This window comes from Typopeltis vanoorti, chromosome 20 (genome assembly GCF_054136105.1).
Source record: "Typopeltis vanoorti isolate ZY-2024b chromosome 20, IOZ_Tvanoo_1.0, whole genome shotgun sequence".
Lineage (NCBI taxonomy): Eukaryota > Metazoa > Arthropoda > Arachnida > Uropygi > Thelyphonidae > Typopeltis > Typopeltis vanoorti.
In genome coordinates, this window is record NC_143568.1 from 111,444,854 (window position 1) to 111,461,495 (window position 16,642).

The 16,642-nt window shown below is 39.1% G+C and overlaps 1 protein-coding gene across 1 annotated transcript in view; it reads left to right on the forward strand.

The window, feature by feature from the left end:
* DAT (Sodium-dependent dopamine transporter) overlaps positions 1–15,911 on the forward strand; it is a 61,021-nt gene extending 45,110 nt beyond the window's left edge. The window contains exons 12-13 of the mRNA XM_090409959.1: positions 7,384–7,551; positions 15,755–15,911. Of these exons, the coding sequence (XP_090266085.1) occupies positions 7,384–7,551; positions 15,755–15,874 (288 nt within the window). The 3' untranslated portion in view covers positions 15,875–15,911. The remainder of the gene's footprint in view (positions 1–7,383; positions 7,552–15,754) is intronic.
* The last annotated feature ends 731 nt before the right edge of the window (positions 15,912–16,642 follow it).

Sequence of the window (16,642 nt, forward strand, 5' to 3'; positions counted from 1 at the left end):
GAGAGTGCGACGAATAAATAGAGCAAGAGACAAATGGATGTGTAATCTTATTAAGCAAGAGATTTCGTAAGAAAAGGACGATGTGGAAGGAATACCGTCTGCATAAGGATGACGTCCGTTATGAAAGTTATAAGCAGCAGGGTAGAATAGTCACAACTGTTGTACCGAAAGTAAAGTCTGAGTGTGAAAAGAGACTGGCTCTGCTTGCTAAAGACAACCCACAAGAATTCTGTCGATATGCTGCAAGTAAAAGAAAGAATGAATATGAAAGAATAACTCTTCTAAATCCAGACGACATGAAGGTTATAGATGCAGAAGAGGTTGTTCAGTTAATGAGTGCCCATTTCTTTAAAAGCTATCAACCTGGTGAACGACACATTGAGCTCACTGTTACCTCTTCACTGGATGAAGAAACGCAGGTGTGTGAGGCCGAGGTGTTAGAGATGTTGCACAAACTGAATAAGGATTCAGCAATAGGGACTGACGGAATATCAGCACGTGTGCTAAAAGAGTGTTCAGCTGAATTGATCATTCCTTTGACCAGGATGTTTAATACAAGTCTCAGAACAGGGAAGAGTCCGTAGGAATGGAAGGAATGTATGGTAATTCCACTGCACAAGGGTGGTGCAAAGACCGATGCATCCAACTATCGACCAATTAGTATCTCAGGAGTGGTGGTGAAGATTTTGGAAAAATTGGTTATGGCCCGCATTCAGAAATGAGTTGACAGTGAATATGTACTTGGCAATGAGCAACATGGGTTTACTAAGGGAAGGTCATGTTTTAGCAACTTGCTCATATTCTATAACAATGTTACCATTGAATTAGACAAGGGGAATGGATGTACCATGATACTTTTGGATTTTGCTAAGACTTTTGACAGAATACAGCATGGTAGACTGTTGCATAAATTGGAGAAAATGGGTTTGGGTTATACAATATTAGCATGGATAAAAGGATGGCTGACTGATAGATATCAAAAAGTGGTATATGGGGGATGTGAGTCTGCAAGGTTTAAGGTAACAAGTGGTGTACCACAAAGATCAGTGCTTGGTCCACTGTTATTCAATCTGTACATTAATGATATTGGGAAGGATTTGACAAGTGACATACAGTTATTTGCTGATGATGCAAAGATAGGTGGGGTAATGAGGACTGCTGCTGATATACAGTCTTTGCAGAATGATTTGAATAGGCTGGAATGGTGGGCAAAGGAAAATGGGTGTCAGTTCAATGTCAGTAAATATCAACTCTTTAACTTCGGCATGATTAGATATACAATGTCGTATTATGTCGTATTATGAGGCTTGAGATCTTGGAGTGTTAATAGATAGGAAGTTGAAGTTCAGGGGCCATGTGGCAAAGATTGCAAATACAACTCAAAAGATAATTGCAATGCTTAAACGAACGTTCACATGTAAAGGTAAGGATGCTATTTTGCCCCTTTATAAGGCCTCGATAAGTTCTCACTTGGATTAATGTGCGCAGGTCTGGTCTCCTGGTTTCCTTTGTGATTCTGATATGTTAAAGTAAAAAGGAGAGTGTTAAAAATGACATCAGGATTGTGGAATACTGATTATGAAGACAGATTGGGAATTTCTAGACTGACACTAGCAAACAGGAGAAAGAGGCGAAATATGATTGAGACTTACAAACTTCTAAAAGGGTCATACAGGATTCAATTGATGGAATTTTTCAATTTATGGAGAGTGGGGAAAGGACGAGAGGGCATCCTTGAAAGCTGATAATGAAGGCCGCCAAGAATGGTGTGAGGGCGAGATTTTTCTCTCAGAGGGCGTGATTTGAACGGATTTCCATTGGGTGTTGTGAGTGCAAGTCGTGTGAGTGAATTCAAGAATAAGTATGATAGCTGGTGCGTGTAGTATGTAGCCTCCCTAGATGAATCTCTGACTCCCTGGAGGTCTCTCTTAAAAATAATAATAATTATTGGGTTGTTTTTCCATCCTTCACCTTTATTTCCGTTTCTCAATGAACAAACGTTTCAAGAGATCCCTTGTGCAGTCATCGCTGAACCACTCACTGAAAACATTTACTCGCTCCATTTGATTTGGTGTCCCCCCCATACTAATTCCTTCCAGAAGGATTATCATCATTATATCTCTATGGAGTTAGAAGCCTAATCACAGAAACTGCGCATTATTCCCACTCATTATTCCCATTCTTCTTCAATGTCAGAGCACTCGCAACTCATTTAAATCATCCCGCACGATATTCACTTCATCAATCGTTTTCCCTTCCCAGTTTTGCATCACTAACAAACAAATGAATAACAGAACTTAGTAAATAATAGAGCTACTCCCGGATCTTAGAACAGAAGCTAATTAAGAAGCTTAATTAGCTTCTGAAATATAAAAACATTTACTTAATACTGAAGATATCTTATTTCCAATTCTTTAACAACTACTCCTGATATATTAGTTAGCCTGTGGTTTGCTACTCCTGTCTCACCCTGGAACCCTGCCGGAGATGCCACTTAGATTGACCAACTTCGTCATGCCAATTCTCTTGCACATTTTTGTAGCACACGAGCAGCCCCACTGCTGTGTTCACATTCATATTTTTTAATATGCTGACACCTCCTGTTCATCTACCTCACATTTAATTTGCATCTCGGTCACATCAGCAACTGCAAAAACTCCATCTGGATGACACACCTTTGCAAAATGATCACTCAGTAGCCCAACTGTTTCTTCTGCCTCTGTTACCTTCCTACTATCAGCATTGATTTAATTCATCCTTCCGTAGTCATTTCTGCTTGATACGCAATGAGAAAACTCTTTTGGGTTTACTTCGGACTGTTTGCCTAATTCTCTCTCATAGTCTGATTTGGCCTTCCTTGCCATATTCGTCGCTCTTCTTTCTTGCACTTTGTACTGCTCATGATTAGGCTGATCACATTTTCTTTATATTTTCTCCAGAATGTTTTCTTTTGATGCAGTTCTTGCTTTATATCCGTACTCACCCACTTGATTCCAACTTTGTTTATCCTCCAGACCTTAAGTATTCCGTCTGATACTCTCAAGCAACACTGACTTTCTTTTCTTGTAGCTACATTTGAACAAACGTTCAAATAGACCATCAGCCATATCTGATTCCTTTGGTCCATCAAATTTACTCCGCTCATCCATAACAACCCTCCTTCCCAATCTTCTCGCTGACAATCCTGGCTCTTCTTTTCAGTTCTGTCCTGCCATACCGAGCCAGCAGACTCACACTCTTTACGTTCTTATTCTTCGTTTTTGCTTTTATCAGCAACTCGCATCGAATCATTCCTAAGATCCAAAAAGTCAATTCTTTCTCTTCTCAGTGACGAAAGAAACTAACAGCAGCATCATCGCACTTCATCTTCGCACCTGGAAACAAGCTTTCGTCGTGTTTTCATTAAACACGCCTCTTATCGTTCGCTTCTCCGTGCAATATCTTCTCCTTACTCCCCGTTTCTCTTTCTTTTTATCGCTTACCTCATTCACTGGAAGTGAACCTCTCGCCTCCTCTCATCCCAACTTTCTGCAGACAACAAATTCAGATGTTTTCGATTGAAAACAACAGATGTTCTGATTGTATCGAGCAAAATAATCAGAGGGGTTCTCTGATTATGAAATGCCACTCTTACGGATTTCAAAATGTTTCCTTGCCTGCTTATTTAATTCGTTTCCTGTTTTAATTCCATATTTTGTCGATCTGATTAGTGGATTAGAGAACACGCCCCACTTTTCACCCAAGAAGTTGCGAATTCGATTCGCGCAGCGGATATGGATGGATGTGATTGTTTTTGTGGGGAAGCTGAAGTTCGCCCCCTGATGTGACCATAATGTCCTTCCTGTAGGATGGAAATGGTTCGAAAATGCAGGTTTCGTCTGTACAGAAGGGTTTCCGGGTTACAGTTGAGAGGACTTTATGATCGGAAAAATTGGAATACGTTTATTTACTTAGAGACCTAAAATTTTTTCTGGGAGTGGTTTATTTTATTTTTGTTCAGCCATTTCCCAGGCTAGTCAATCTTTTGCACACAAGGTAGTTTCTTCCAGAAAGTCGAAGTTTTCACCATCCAACTCATCGTTCTTAGAACCCACTTACAATTTCAGCCAATGCGTGTAGTATTAGAATTCTGGACCACAAAATGTTTATTCTGAGGTGATCTTGTGTACTCTCTCTTGAGACTGCTAAGAACGAAGATTAGCAGCTAATCTATCTTCCAAAAATTAGAGAAAAATACCTCGATCGATAATACTAAGCGACCCACAGATGCTCGGAAGGGTGGTCTTGCAGTCCAATGGGGAAACGATCAATCAAAGGAGTGCAGGTTAGTAGCGAAAAAGAGGTAAAGGGTTTCGTGGACTCCCAGTGCAACAGGGTGGCCATTTATGCTGTCCTACACTTTTGTACACTTTTGTTAGTGTAAGTGGAGAGGATGGCTAATGCGTCATCCCAGCTGTGAAGTTGAAAATGGAGCTGATTCTCCAGGCACGGTTATTCCCAGGCACTGTATGCTAAGGCAGCATCAAAGAACACAGCGATGTGTCCTTCAACATGACAATGATGCGAAAAATTTGTCAATGTCCTACACAGAGCCCCGTTCTCGACCAAACTTTGGGAAAGATGTGGCCCTGGGGTGTGACCAAAAGCCATATTTACATTCCCAGTAGAGCGGCAACACCAAGAATGTAAAAACGTCTCTTTAAGACTTCGTTAGTTCCCTTCTCGTGGCCATTTCGCTGGAACAAAGTTGCACTGACTTCGATCATCACATTTCCTCCAATTCACACCGGCCATCAACACGTCGCTTGTTACTTGGAATGGTACACCTCGTCCATGCCCGTTCGGACAATTAGAGGGTAAGCACTTGTTCATATGAGAAATCGCGACTCGAACGGAAGAGAAAGCCGAGATTCTTTGAATGCGGAGACGGCTACGAGTTTCTCGTGCAAATGCTGGAAACGCATATCGGTTGAAAGGTTATTGTTATGCTAAGAAGTATGTTTTTTTTCCAACTGAAGACCTTTTTTCTATCTCTGTTTGTTATCTACTTTCATACATAGAGAGAGAGAGAGAGAGAGAGAGAGAGAGAGAGAGAGAGAGAGAGAGTGATTAGATTCGACTAAGCCGAAATCTGAAGCAGCAGTGGAAAACTGTATGTGGAGCACATTATTTAAAGAGTGCTTGTAATGAGGCTTGAGACGTTTTGCCTGACGATCAAGGAGTGCAGTCTCATCGTATATACTCGATTGCACTCAGATAATACTTGCATCGTTTACAGAAAAGGAAGTTGAGGTTTTCTCTCCACTAGAAAATAATTGAGACTGCAATTTGAGTCACATTTGGATAGCTGATAGATACGAGGGTGGTTTGAAAAGTTCTCGACCTCGACCACAGATGGCAACACTATCAGCACAATTTTTTTCAACGTTGGTACATGTGGTATAAGCATCTGTGAAATTGCAAGCCATTCTATTGAGTAGCTTGTTTTATACAGCTGTCTGAAGCAAAAGTGTTGTGTTTATCCCTTGAAATGGATAAAATTCAGTATCATGCAGTTATAAAATTCTTTGTTAAAGAAGGTTTCACAGCAAAAGAAACCCATTCAAAGTTCTTAAAGTTTACGGGCACTCTTCTCCTTCATTTTTGACAATTAAAAAATGGGCTGCTGAGTTTAAATGTGGCCGTACCAGCCTTGAAGATGATCCACGTGAAGGATGTCCAAAAAGTTTAACAACACCTGATCAAGTGCACGATATGGTATTGGATGATGACCGGCGAGTCAAAGTGTGTGAAATTGCTGGGACTATAGGCATTTCAAAATAACGTGTAGGATATATTTTGCATGAAGAATTGCAAATGAAAAAGCTTTGTGCAAGATGGGTTTGCGCACAGCATATCAAAAACGCACTCGTATGAAAATGTATGAACAGTGCTTGGAGCATTTTAACAAGAATAAAACTGATTTTGTGCGTCGATTTATTACTACGGATGAGACTTGGATTCACCAGCACACATCAGAATCCAAACAGTGGACAGAAGCCGGTTGTTCAGCGCCAAAGAAGACAAAGACAAAGCAGGAAAGGTCATGGCATCTGTGTTTTAGGATGTTAAAGGCAATTTGTTTATTAATTATCTTGAAAAGGGTAAAACAATAACCGGGGAATATTATTCCGATCTTTTAACCAGACTAGACGAAAAAATTCGTGAGAAAAGACCCGGTTTGCAGAAGAAAAAATCATCTTTCATCAGAATAATGCACCTGCCCACAAAGGTATTTTGGCAATGGGAAAATTAAGGGATCTGCACTATGAATTGTTGAAACATCCCACCTATTCCCCAGATTTGGCTCCCTCTGACTTCTTTCTGTTCCCAAAACTAGAACTCTTCCTTGCTGGTCAGCGTTTTTCTTCGAATCAAAAGGTGATTGCAGCTGTAGACGGGTATTTTGCAGAGCTTACTGAGAACCACTACAGGGACGGGATAATGGCGCTGGAGCATTGTTGGAATGAATGTATTAGTCTTAAGGGAGATTATGTTAATAATAATAATAATAATAATAATAATAATAAATCAGCTAACGCCTTTTATTGCCTTATAGGGAGTAGGCGAGGCCTTTATACCCTATCTAGCTTTTGGAGACTGAGTGGGCACTTTAATCTCCACCGGTAGCCAATCAGAGATAGATGGCTCATGTCTATCACTAATTATAGCAGCCACTGCTGAAGAGGCAGGCAAACAAGTGCTGCCATCTCTTATTACCTAACAAGATATGTTACTGTCTGAAATAATGTGGGTACTACTGTCCATTTTCTTGAGTTTCCAGGAAGAAAAACCCGCTTGCCAGTGACAAAGATCGACTAACTTGGGAATCGGTCGAAGAAAGGCTTAGTTCCTCCAGTCAGCGAGTAGAGTTGAACTTAAGTCTATCTTCGAGCGACCAAGCGCAGAGGATGCAAGCGCCACTTCCACTGAGCTGCACAGGCCTTTGGGAGATTATGTTGGAAAATGAAAATAATTTTGAAACTATAAATTCGTTTTTTCATTGGGAGGCTGAGAACGTTTCCGACCATCCTCGTAGGTGCATCGATAGATAGATCATCAATGGAAAATGAATCTTTTTGTTTTCCCCTATTTTTTAAGCTCCAGACCAAGACTCACGAAGACAACTCGAGAAGATCTCATATCCGCTAATGTGTGCGACCCTTCGTGTTTTTATTTTCTTTATCATTTCACAGTTAATTTTTGATGATCAAATTGTACTGGAATTGCATAAACTTTTCGGTCGATAATATGGAAGTTGCTTAACTTTACTTAATGCCTCATTATGGGCACTTGCTGTATTCAAATATAAATATGTTCAATAAATATTCGTTCCTCTTGCAGTTTATCATCGTGTACGGCTTGATCAGCTACGAACCGTTGACCTACGAGGACTACAAATATCCCATGTGGGCCAATGCGCTGGGGATGTGCATCGCTGCGTCTTCGGTGTTGTGCATTCCCGGCATGGCCGTCTGGCAGATAATACGCACTCCCGGCACCCTTTCTCAGGTGAGTAAGGAAAAAATTCTGTAAATCTAAAAACGCTTAAGTCGAGAAAGGTTAAACCAGCCTAAGTTTCACTCAGAGTCTTGATACGCACTTCCGCTTTCGCTTGTTTTTGTGTTCTTTATTAACCGAGTCACCCCTGGCTGCCAAATGAAGATTTCGTGGATTACTCGCTTCTAATCCAAGACCGGTTTATTTTTCATCCCTCATTATTTGTTGCCTTAATAACTTTCATTAAACGCCTTACAATAATAAGTATGGAAGAATCCCATTACGGCACTCGAAGACCATGTACGATGGTGGAACGTGTTGCAGTAAATGCATCACAGAATACTTTCGTGGACTGTGCAATCGAAATTCTCCACAGCATTTTAACACCGGTTTCAGCATTATCCTCAACACTGAATGGACTTCAATATTTAGATTTCTCGTGCTAATTTTTTCTTTTTTTGTTACATATCTGAAAACGATTGCAGGACTTCATGGACTACACTTGGGTGAATGTTTCACATGATCAGCTTCCTTCACTCGTAGAAAGGGCGGATGACTTAAGGACAAGACGTTTGGCAGAAGTCGTAGCTGAATATTTGAATGCTTCGGTCTTACTCAACAGACGATTATTCATCGACATTTTGAATACTCAGGCCTTTCAGCCTGGTGGGGATCATCAACTGCGCAGAACATAATGGCTACCGTTGGGAAATGTAAGAGGTCTGGAAAATCTCTCAGCGATTCCGAATGTGTCACCAGTGACCAGGTGCTGTCACGCTCATCAGAAGAGCAACAAACTCGACTGAAGTGTCCCTTACTTTGTGTAGGCGAACAGCAAATGGGAAAAGATGAACTGGATGCAGAATCAAATGATTTGTTGAAAGTTCTGTCCGAAGTCCGTTTGATGTGAGATAAAAGTAACTAACCAGTCATCTATTCCTTAATCTGTCGAATTAGTCAACACTCACAATCATCTTCCTGGAGAACGGAAGGGCTCTGCAGAAACCTGGCAAAAGATTTCAGGTTTGGTGCGATGTTAGGCACTCATCGCAAGTCCTTCCATCAAGATTGAGATAAAAAGCCATTCGGTGGATCCGCTATTCCCTTCTAAATAATTATCCAATCACCTAAACGGCGATTTCAGTAACAAACGACTTCCAACAGCATTTTGAAGGAATCATCTCTTCGTAAGTGAACGAAACGGCATCAAGAATTTTGGTCTTCGTTCTATTCAACAGTTCAAAGTGCAGCCGTCTGTTTCAATTAAGAAGAAGTCATCTGTTTCGATGGGAAGTATAAAGCCGGAAACTTGGAGGACAATTTGGAGTTGGTTTCGTGGCACGCGAAACTGTTAGAGAAGGATGGTAACAGTGCACGAGAAGTGATCACTTTGATCTATTGCGATGCTAATCCATTTAACTCAAAAAGAAACAAAAGAAGAAAATGTTCTGGACGGAATATAAGTGAAGTGTGAAACGCCAAGTTAACGAACAGTAAAATGTTCCGCACAATGCAGAAGGATCTCTGGATTCGTGTGGAAGGAAAGTCAGATTGCGGGAGAATCACACGAAGTTTTGCGAGTGAAAAGAAAAATGTTATCTTTAGTGAATGGTCTGAGGATAACTGAGCCCGAAGAAATAGTTGAAGTATTTTGCACGGCACTTCTTACGGGAAGATCCTACTTTTGCAGTTTACTCTGTTTCTACAACAGTGACAGTCATTCTATGGTATGCTTTATTGGACTAGGAAGAAAGTGTTTGACAGAATACCGCATGTGTTAAGTAAACTAGAGAAGACGGAGCTGGTGAAATAAATAAGACGATGGTTGACCAAGAGACAGATCAAAGGAGACATTATGGCGGAGTACAATCACAAGATAGACAGGTGATCAGCAGCGTGCGCAAGACTTTGGTCCACGGCTGCTTCATCCGTGTGTTAATGTTATTGGAGGTGATTTGATGCGTGATATTCAATTGTTTTCTTAGTTGGGGTGGGATATAAAAGTGATATAGAGAGATTCTGCACGAAGACTTGAATAAGCTGATATGTGGACGAAGGAAAATGTTTTCCCCTTTCAGTGTGGCGAGGTGTAAAGTTTTGCACTTTGAGTTGAAAAGGTTTCCGTGCTGTGCATTAAATTGATGGAGTTGTGCTAATAGAAACTGAGAAAGAGATCTTGGGAGTCATAATTGGCGAGGAACTAAAGTTCAGATATCAAATTACAAAAATTGATGGGAGCGGGGGGGGGGAACAGCGATTCAAAATACTCGAGTAGCAGAAACAAATAAGTCGTTATGCTTCTTTATAAGACCTTAATGCTTCCATATCCGGAGTACTGAAAGATTTGGTCACTGGGGTATTTGGGGGATGCGGAAGTGGTGAAGAGGATTCAAAAACAGGCGACAGGTGATGCGTAATGATTCGTATGAGAATAAACTGAAGAGATGCGAGTTGCAAAAACTGGTTGGGACGGAACAGCTGGGAAATGATGCAAGCACATTAGGGGTCATATTGTATAGACGGAGGGGAATTTTTCAGTATGTGGCATAAATGTCATAATTGGCTGTTGAGTAAAAATACAGGAGGGCTAACAAGGAAGCTTATGATTTTTTGCTATCACGGTGATGAATGAGATGTTGTCAGTTTAAGGAGAAGTATGATGGATGTCATGCTATTAACGATTAGCATGACTGAGCCTACCGCGATGAGTATTTGGACTCCATAGATATTCTCGGTTAATAATGAGTGGTTTTTTCTTCTAAAATTCTAAAAAAAACTTTACTTCATATTCAAGTACAAAATTTTGAATAACGATATGTGTAACCTAAGAGCAACCGCTCATCCGGGTTACCACATGAATTCGGTTAGAGCAGTTATATAAGGTACCATCAATACATAAACCGAGAAGGGTAATTTGTCGATATATACAATATATACAGGGAAGACAGCTAACATACTAATGTATAAAGAAAAGATTTGTTTAGGTTTTATTCCAAAACCTAACATTAATTAGGTTTTGGAACAAAATGAAACAAAGTAGTTAATAGCATTTCAATTTTAAATTTCACACATGACACTGCATCTTCGAACAAGAATATGCTGGAAACCATAAAAACGAATAATTTATGCAATTATTTATACAATCGAAATCTATCTTTAGGCAATAATCCAATGAAATTTTCAGTTCTTCTTTGAGTGCCACTCGTATCGGAGTTCGGCGACCACCTTGGCAAATTTTGAGCGATTCGCAGCCACTCTGAGCAGTCTCTCAGAGTTCATGCCAGTCCACTGTCTGATGTCTTCCAGCCAAGATTTTCTTCGTCTTCCTTGTCCTCTTCTTCCATTTATCTTCCCTTTTATAATCAATTGAAGTATCTTATATTTTTCATTACGAAGTAGGTGACCAAGATATGCAGTTTTCCTTCTTTTTATGGTATCTAAAAGTTCACATGGTTTCCCCATTTGTTCCAGTACTTCCTGATTGGACATTTTTGCTGTCCATGGGATTTTTAACATTCGTCTGTATGACCACATCTCAAAGGCTTCAAGTCTTTTTATTGATGTTGTCTTCAAGGTCCAAGTTTCTGCACCGTACAGCAGTACAGACCATACATAGTATTTAACCATGCGTACTCTAAGCTCTAAGTTTAAACTGCGGTTACACAGTGTTGATTTCATCAAGAGAAATTTTTTTTCTTGCCATTTCAATTCTAACTTTTATTTCCATTTCTGGATTGCATTCTTCATTTAACCAGCATTCGAGATATTCAAACTTTGCCATTCTTTCTATCTGTTTTCTGTTTAAAGAAAGTGCTGAATTAAAAATTGATTTTTTGCTTATGACCATGAATTTAGTTTTGGTGATATTTATTTTTAATCCCATTTTTCACTCTCTTCATTCACTAGTTCCAGAAGATCCTGAATATTGGCAGCCAGGAGAGCTGTGTCATCAGCATGTTACTGATGATTTCACCATTTACGCTAATCCCTTCCTATTTCATATTTCAAAGATTTTTTGAAATATAGCTTCTGAGTATATGTTAAAAAGAAGAGGTGACAGTACACATCCTTGCCTTACTCCTCGTTTGATGTTAATGGAGTCTGTAATAATGTCATCAACTTGAACAGATGCCTTTTGGTTCCAATATAAGTTTTGAATGATCCTGATGTCTTTACCATCTAATCCAATTCTCTTTAATAGTGCAATCATTTTAGTATGTTGGACTTTATCAAATGCTTTCTCAAAGTCAATGAAGCAAATGAATACTTCCTTGTTTTGATCAATACACTTTTGGAATAAGATTTGAGAACAGAAAGAGCCTCTCTTGTTCCCAAACCGTTTCTAAAACTGAATTGGGTATCACTGATGGTGTCTTCACATTTTCTGCATACTCTTTGTTAAATTATTTTCAGAAACATTTTGAGAACGTGACGCATTAGGCCGATCATTCTATTACAAGTTTTCTCATTTGCTTTTTTAGTTAGCGTGATGAAGGTCGACTGTAACCAGTCTTAAGGGATTATGCCTGTAAAGTAGATCTTATTAAATAGCTTTACTGATATAGCAATGTTGTCACCTTCTAATAACGTTACTATTTCTGGTGGTATTCTGTCAGGGCTTTACCGTTTTTAGCTGAGTTCAGCACACATTCTACCTCTGATCTTACAATGCATGCACCTTCCAACTGTTCATAAGTATCTGCCGGGGTTTTTGTCTGCTATCAGAAAAGCGTTCTACATATTTCATCCATTCTTGCATTTTGTCATCTTTTTCGGATATTATTTCTCCCTTTTTGTTTCGAAGGACACATAGTTGTTTTTTCTTAAATATACGTGAGGTCTCTTTCAGCTTTTTGTGTAGATTAAAACTGTCATGCTTTTCTTGTAGAATTTCTATTTCTTTACATTTTTCATCCATCCAGATTTCTTTTGCTTCTTTGATCTTGTCTTAATAATTTTTTAACCTCTTTACATTTTTGTAAAGAGGTTCAGAAAATCATTCTGGTTGGACTATGATTTTTATATGATCTGCATTGATCCACGAGAGAAAGAATGTCGTCAGTTATCCAGTCTTTATTTTTACTGCTCTATCAGGACATAAGGTATTGGTATATTTCTCTATGAAGACAGATTTTAATTTGTTCTTCCATGATTCATCAACCCTCATGACGTCATCATTCTTGCTGAGTGCTATCTCTTGATTCAGATCTTGACTCAGTGGTTTTCTTATCTCTGGTTTTTTTAACGTTCCTAGATCAAACGTTTCTTATTGATGTTTCTTACGTATAGCTTTCAGTCTAATTTTTAACACTGTCACCAGTAGATTATGATCAGAAGCAATATCCACACTAGGATAGGTTTTGTTTTATTCGAACTTCGAAATCGTTGATTAATTAGCAAGTAATCAATTTGGTTTCTGACTATATTGTGTTATTATCCTGTGACGATCGCCAAGTATATAGCCTTCGGGATGGTAACTTAAACCATGTGTTTGTGATTATTAGTTCTTCTTCATGGCAGATAACATGGCCTCCTCTCCCATTTCTTGTTTCCAGTCCATGTTCGTTAACTACATCTCCACTTCTACCTTTCCCAACTTTAGCATTGAAATCACCCATGACGATGTTAATATCATGTTTCTCTGTGTTTTTTATTAGTTCTTTTAATTGGTCATAAAATTCTTGGATCTCAGTATCACTCTTGTCAGCAGTAGGCATAGACCTGTATAAGATTGATATCTAGTGGCTGACCTTTCAGTTTTAATAACATCATCCTAATGGATGAAGGTCAACTGTGACTTATTGACATCTTTGGTTAATATTATTCCAACTCCGTTTTGATGATCGTTTTCACTACTCCCAGAGTGGTACATTGTTATGTCATCAACTTGAATTTTGCCTGATCCTGGCCACCTAACTTCACTCATTCCTAAAATCCAAATTTCTAGTTTTTTTTTTTTTTTTCATTTCCTGGATAGTTAGCTTACCTGTTCTGACATTCCAGGTTCAGTTAACGATGAAAAATTGACAGAAGTAGAAAGATTCGCCTACTTGGGAAGCGTACAACACAGAAATGGCCAGTCTAAACATGATATTAAAGCACGCACTGCTAAAGCAACTATTGTAATCTTCAGAAGTTACAGCCGCTTTGGAAGGACAATAAAATACAGCTGGTTACAAGATTCTACCTCATCGATACCCTTGTTATCTCCGCTCACTACACAAATGTGAGTTGAGCATTGCTGAAGGAAGATCAGAAAAGACCTTCGACATGAAGTGCTACAGAAAAACTTTTGAAGATACCATATACGGCACACATAACCAGGGCCGGTCTACCGAGGATGCAGGACGTGCATTTGCACTGGGCGACAAGTTTTTTTGGGGGCGGCAAAGTTGGCATAAACTATACGAAAAATAATGGAGAAGGGGTAGCAAAATATGCTACTGCAGAGGGCGACAAAATTCCTAGGGGCGGCCCTGCACATAACAGATGACGAGGTTAGAAGGAAAATCCGCTCCATTACCAGAAGAGAAGAAAATATCACCTAAAATACGTCAGAAACATCTCCGGTGGCTTACCTAAAATAGCACGAGAGGTCTTAACTTCTGGTAAAAACATCGGGAGCGACATAGGATCACTTGGACAGATAATATGTGAAGGGTAGATCATGCCTCAGTAACTTGCTCAAGTTTTATAACAAGGTGACGGCTGAACTGGATAAGGGAAATGGGTTTACAGTGATACTGCTGGACCTGGCAAAGGCGTTTGACAGGATACCACATGGAATTCTAATCCGTAAACTACAACATATGGGAATGGATATAGGGTTGGTGAGATGGATAGCTGGGTGGTTGATGGAGAGATATCAAAGAGTAGTTTATTCAGGAGTAGAGTCCGAAAAACTGCCTGTGACTAGTGGTGTGCCACAGGGTTCTGTTCTTGGACCACTGCTGTTTAATCTGTTCATTAACGATATAGGGAAGGGTCTAAGTGGGTCAGTTCATTTGTTCGCTGATGATGCAAAGTTGGGTAGGGCGATAGTGAATGCAGAAGATGTCAAAGTCTTGCAAGATGACTTAGATAGATTGGAGTTCTGGACTAAGGAGAATGGATGTCAGTTTAATGCGACAAAATGTAAGGTGATGCATTTCGGAGTGAAAAGATTAGCAGCAGTATACCACATTGGTGGACCTGTACTCCAAGAGATTGATGAGGCCAGGGACTTGGGAGTGTTGGTGGATAGGGAGATGAAGTTTAGGGGGCACATTGCGAAAGTAGCTAAATCAGCTCATCAACTCACTTGGTTGTTGAAAAATACCTTGACAAGCAGAGAAAAACAAGGTATTGTACCTCTGTACCGAGCCCTGATAAGACCTCATCTCGACTACTGTGCCTAGATTTGGTCACCTCGGTTCCTTCTTGATGGGGAGGAGGTTGAGAGGATCCAGAGGCGAGTGACTAAGATGATAGCAGGTCTATGGAATGAACCATATGAGAACAGGTTGAAGATTTGTGGGTTGCAGAAACTAGTTGATAGGAGAAAAAGGGGAGATATGATTGAGACATTCAAATTGCTAAAAGGATTCTATAGGATTAATTCAGATGATATTTTTGAGATCAGGACTGGTGGTGGGAGAACTAGGGGACACCCATGGAAGCTGGGCAAGAGCGTGGTTAGCAGGGGTGTTGGAGCTGGGTTCTTTACTTTTAGAGTGGTAAATGAGTGGAATAAGCTGCCAGAGTCTGTTGTGGGTGCTATGACAGTGAGCGAGTTCAAGGCAAGGTATGATAGATACTGTGAGAATGTTGAACAGCTGTGTGAACATGATGTTTAGGGCCTCCCTCGATGAGTCTAAGGACTCCTGGAGTAGCCCGTGGTAATAATAATAATAATAATAATAATAATAATAATAATAATAATAATAATAATAATAATAATAATAATATTAGAAAATGGACTAATTCTTCGTTCTCCACCTTGTAAAGGAGATTCCAAGACAGAAACATCTGGAGAGAGGATGTTAGGACTGTCACCTTTATAGTAAATATTATATAGTGCCTATCTAATATTTAGGTATTCATTATTGTTTTTTATGAATAGCAGTAACATATGAACGTATAAATATCTAATGTTTAGGATAGCGTATTTATAACAGGCTATTTAAATAATGCAAATTATATGAACTGATCCAATCTTTTGTTCTTTATCCTTCAGCGCCTTCACATACTGACCACTCCGTGGAGAGACAGCCATTCTTGTAACAGCGCTAATCCTGAAGTAATTCAAATTAAAGCAGCAGTCGAAGTTGACAGCCTGCCTGCAACGCCACTGTAAAAAAAGACACTGCCATTTGATTCAAAATGAAAATATGAAAATCGTAAACTGCTAAAATCGAAATCGAAAATACGAGAATAGAGAATACAAGAAAATTATTATTTTCTTATTTATTCCACTGTTCTTCCATAAAGTATACGAACTATTTTTTTGTTTGCTAGACGTTTGAAATGTTACTCGGTGTATTTTAAAGAATGCGTATGCATATAAACAAATACTGTTTTCGTCTGTTTCAACGATGCGCTCGCAGCGCCATCCTGCTGGAATTCTTGTACAAATAAATATATAACATTAAATCTACGGACTGGATAATAACTTTAGGGTGTATAGGTTTTCCTTAATATCATTACATGTACGATTACATAAATGTTGTTTATTGCATTTCTTGAAATGATATAATACGCATAAATATTAAGTTTTAAAAGAGGTATACCTCTTTTATCTTGGATCTCAGTACGTGGTTAAAAAGTAGAATTTTAGAGTGTTATTAATCAATTATATGAAGCGTAAATTACAAAGAATTTAATGGCTGTTGAAGGATATTTGTGATTATGCAGTTCTTCTGAAGCAAAATGATTTAGATACGTTTTCATCATATTCTTGCATTTTGATACATATTCATATTTATTGCCTTTATTATGAAAATAATAAGCAAACGACCGTTCCTGGAAATCGAGTTGTTATTAGAGACATGCGCTTTAGACACACTATTTTTTTAAATAATTGCTTTACACATCTAAAGAAAACTAAATATAATTTTCACTCCTA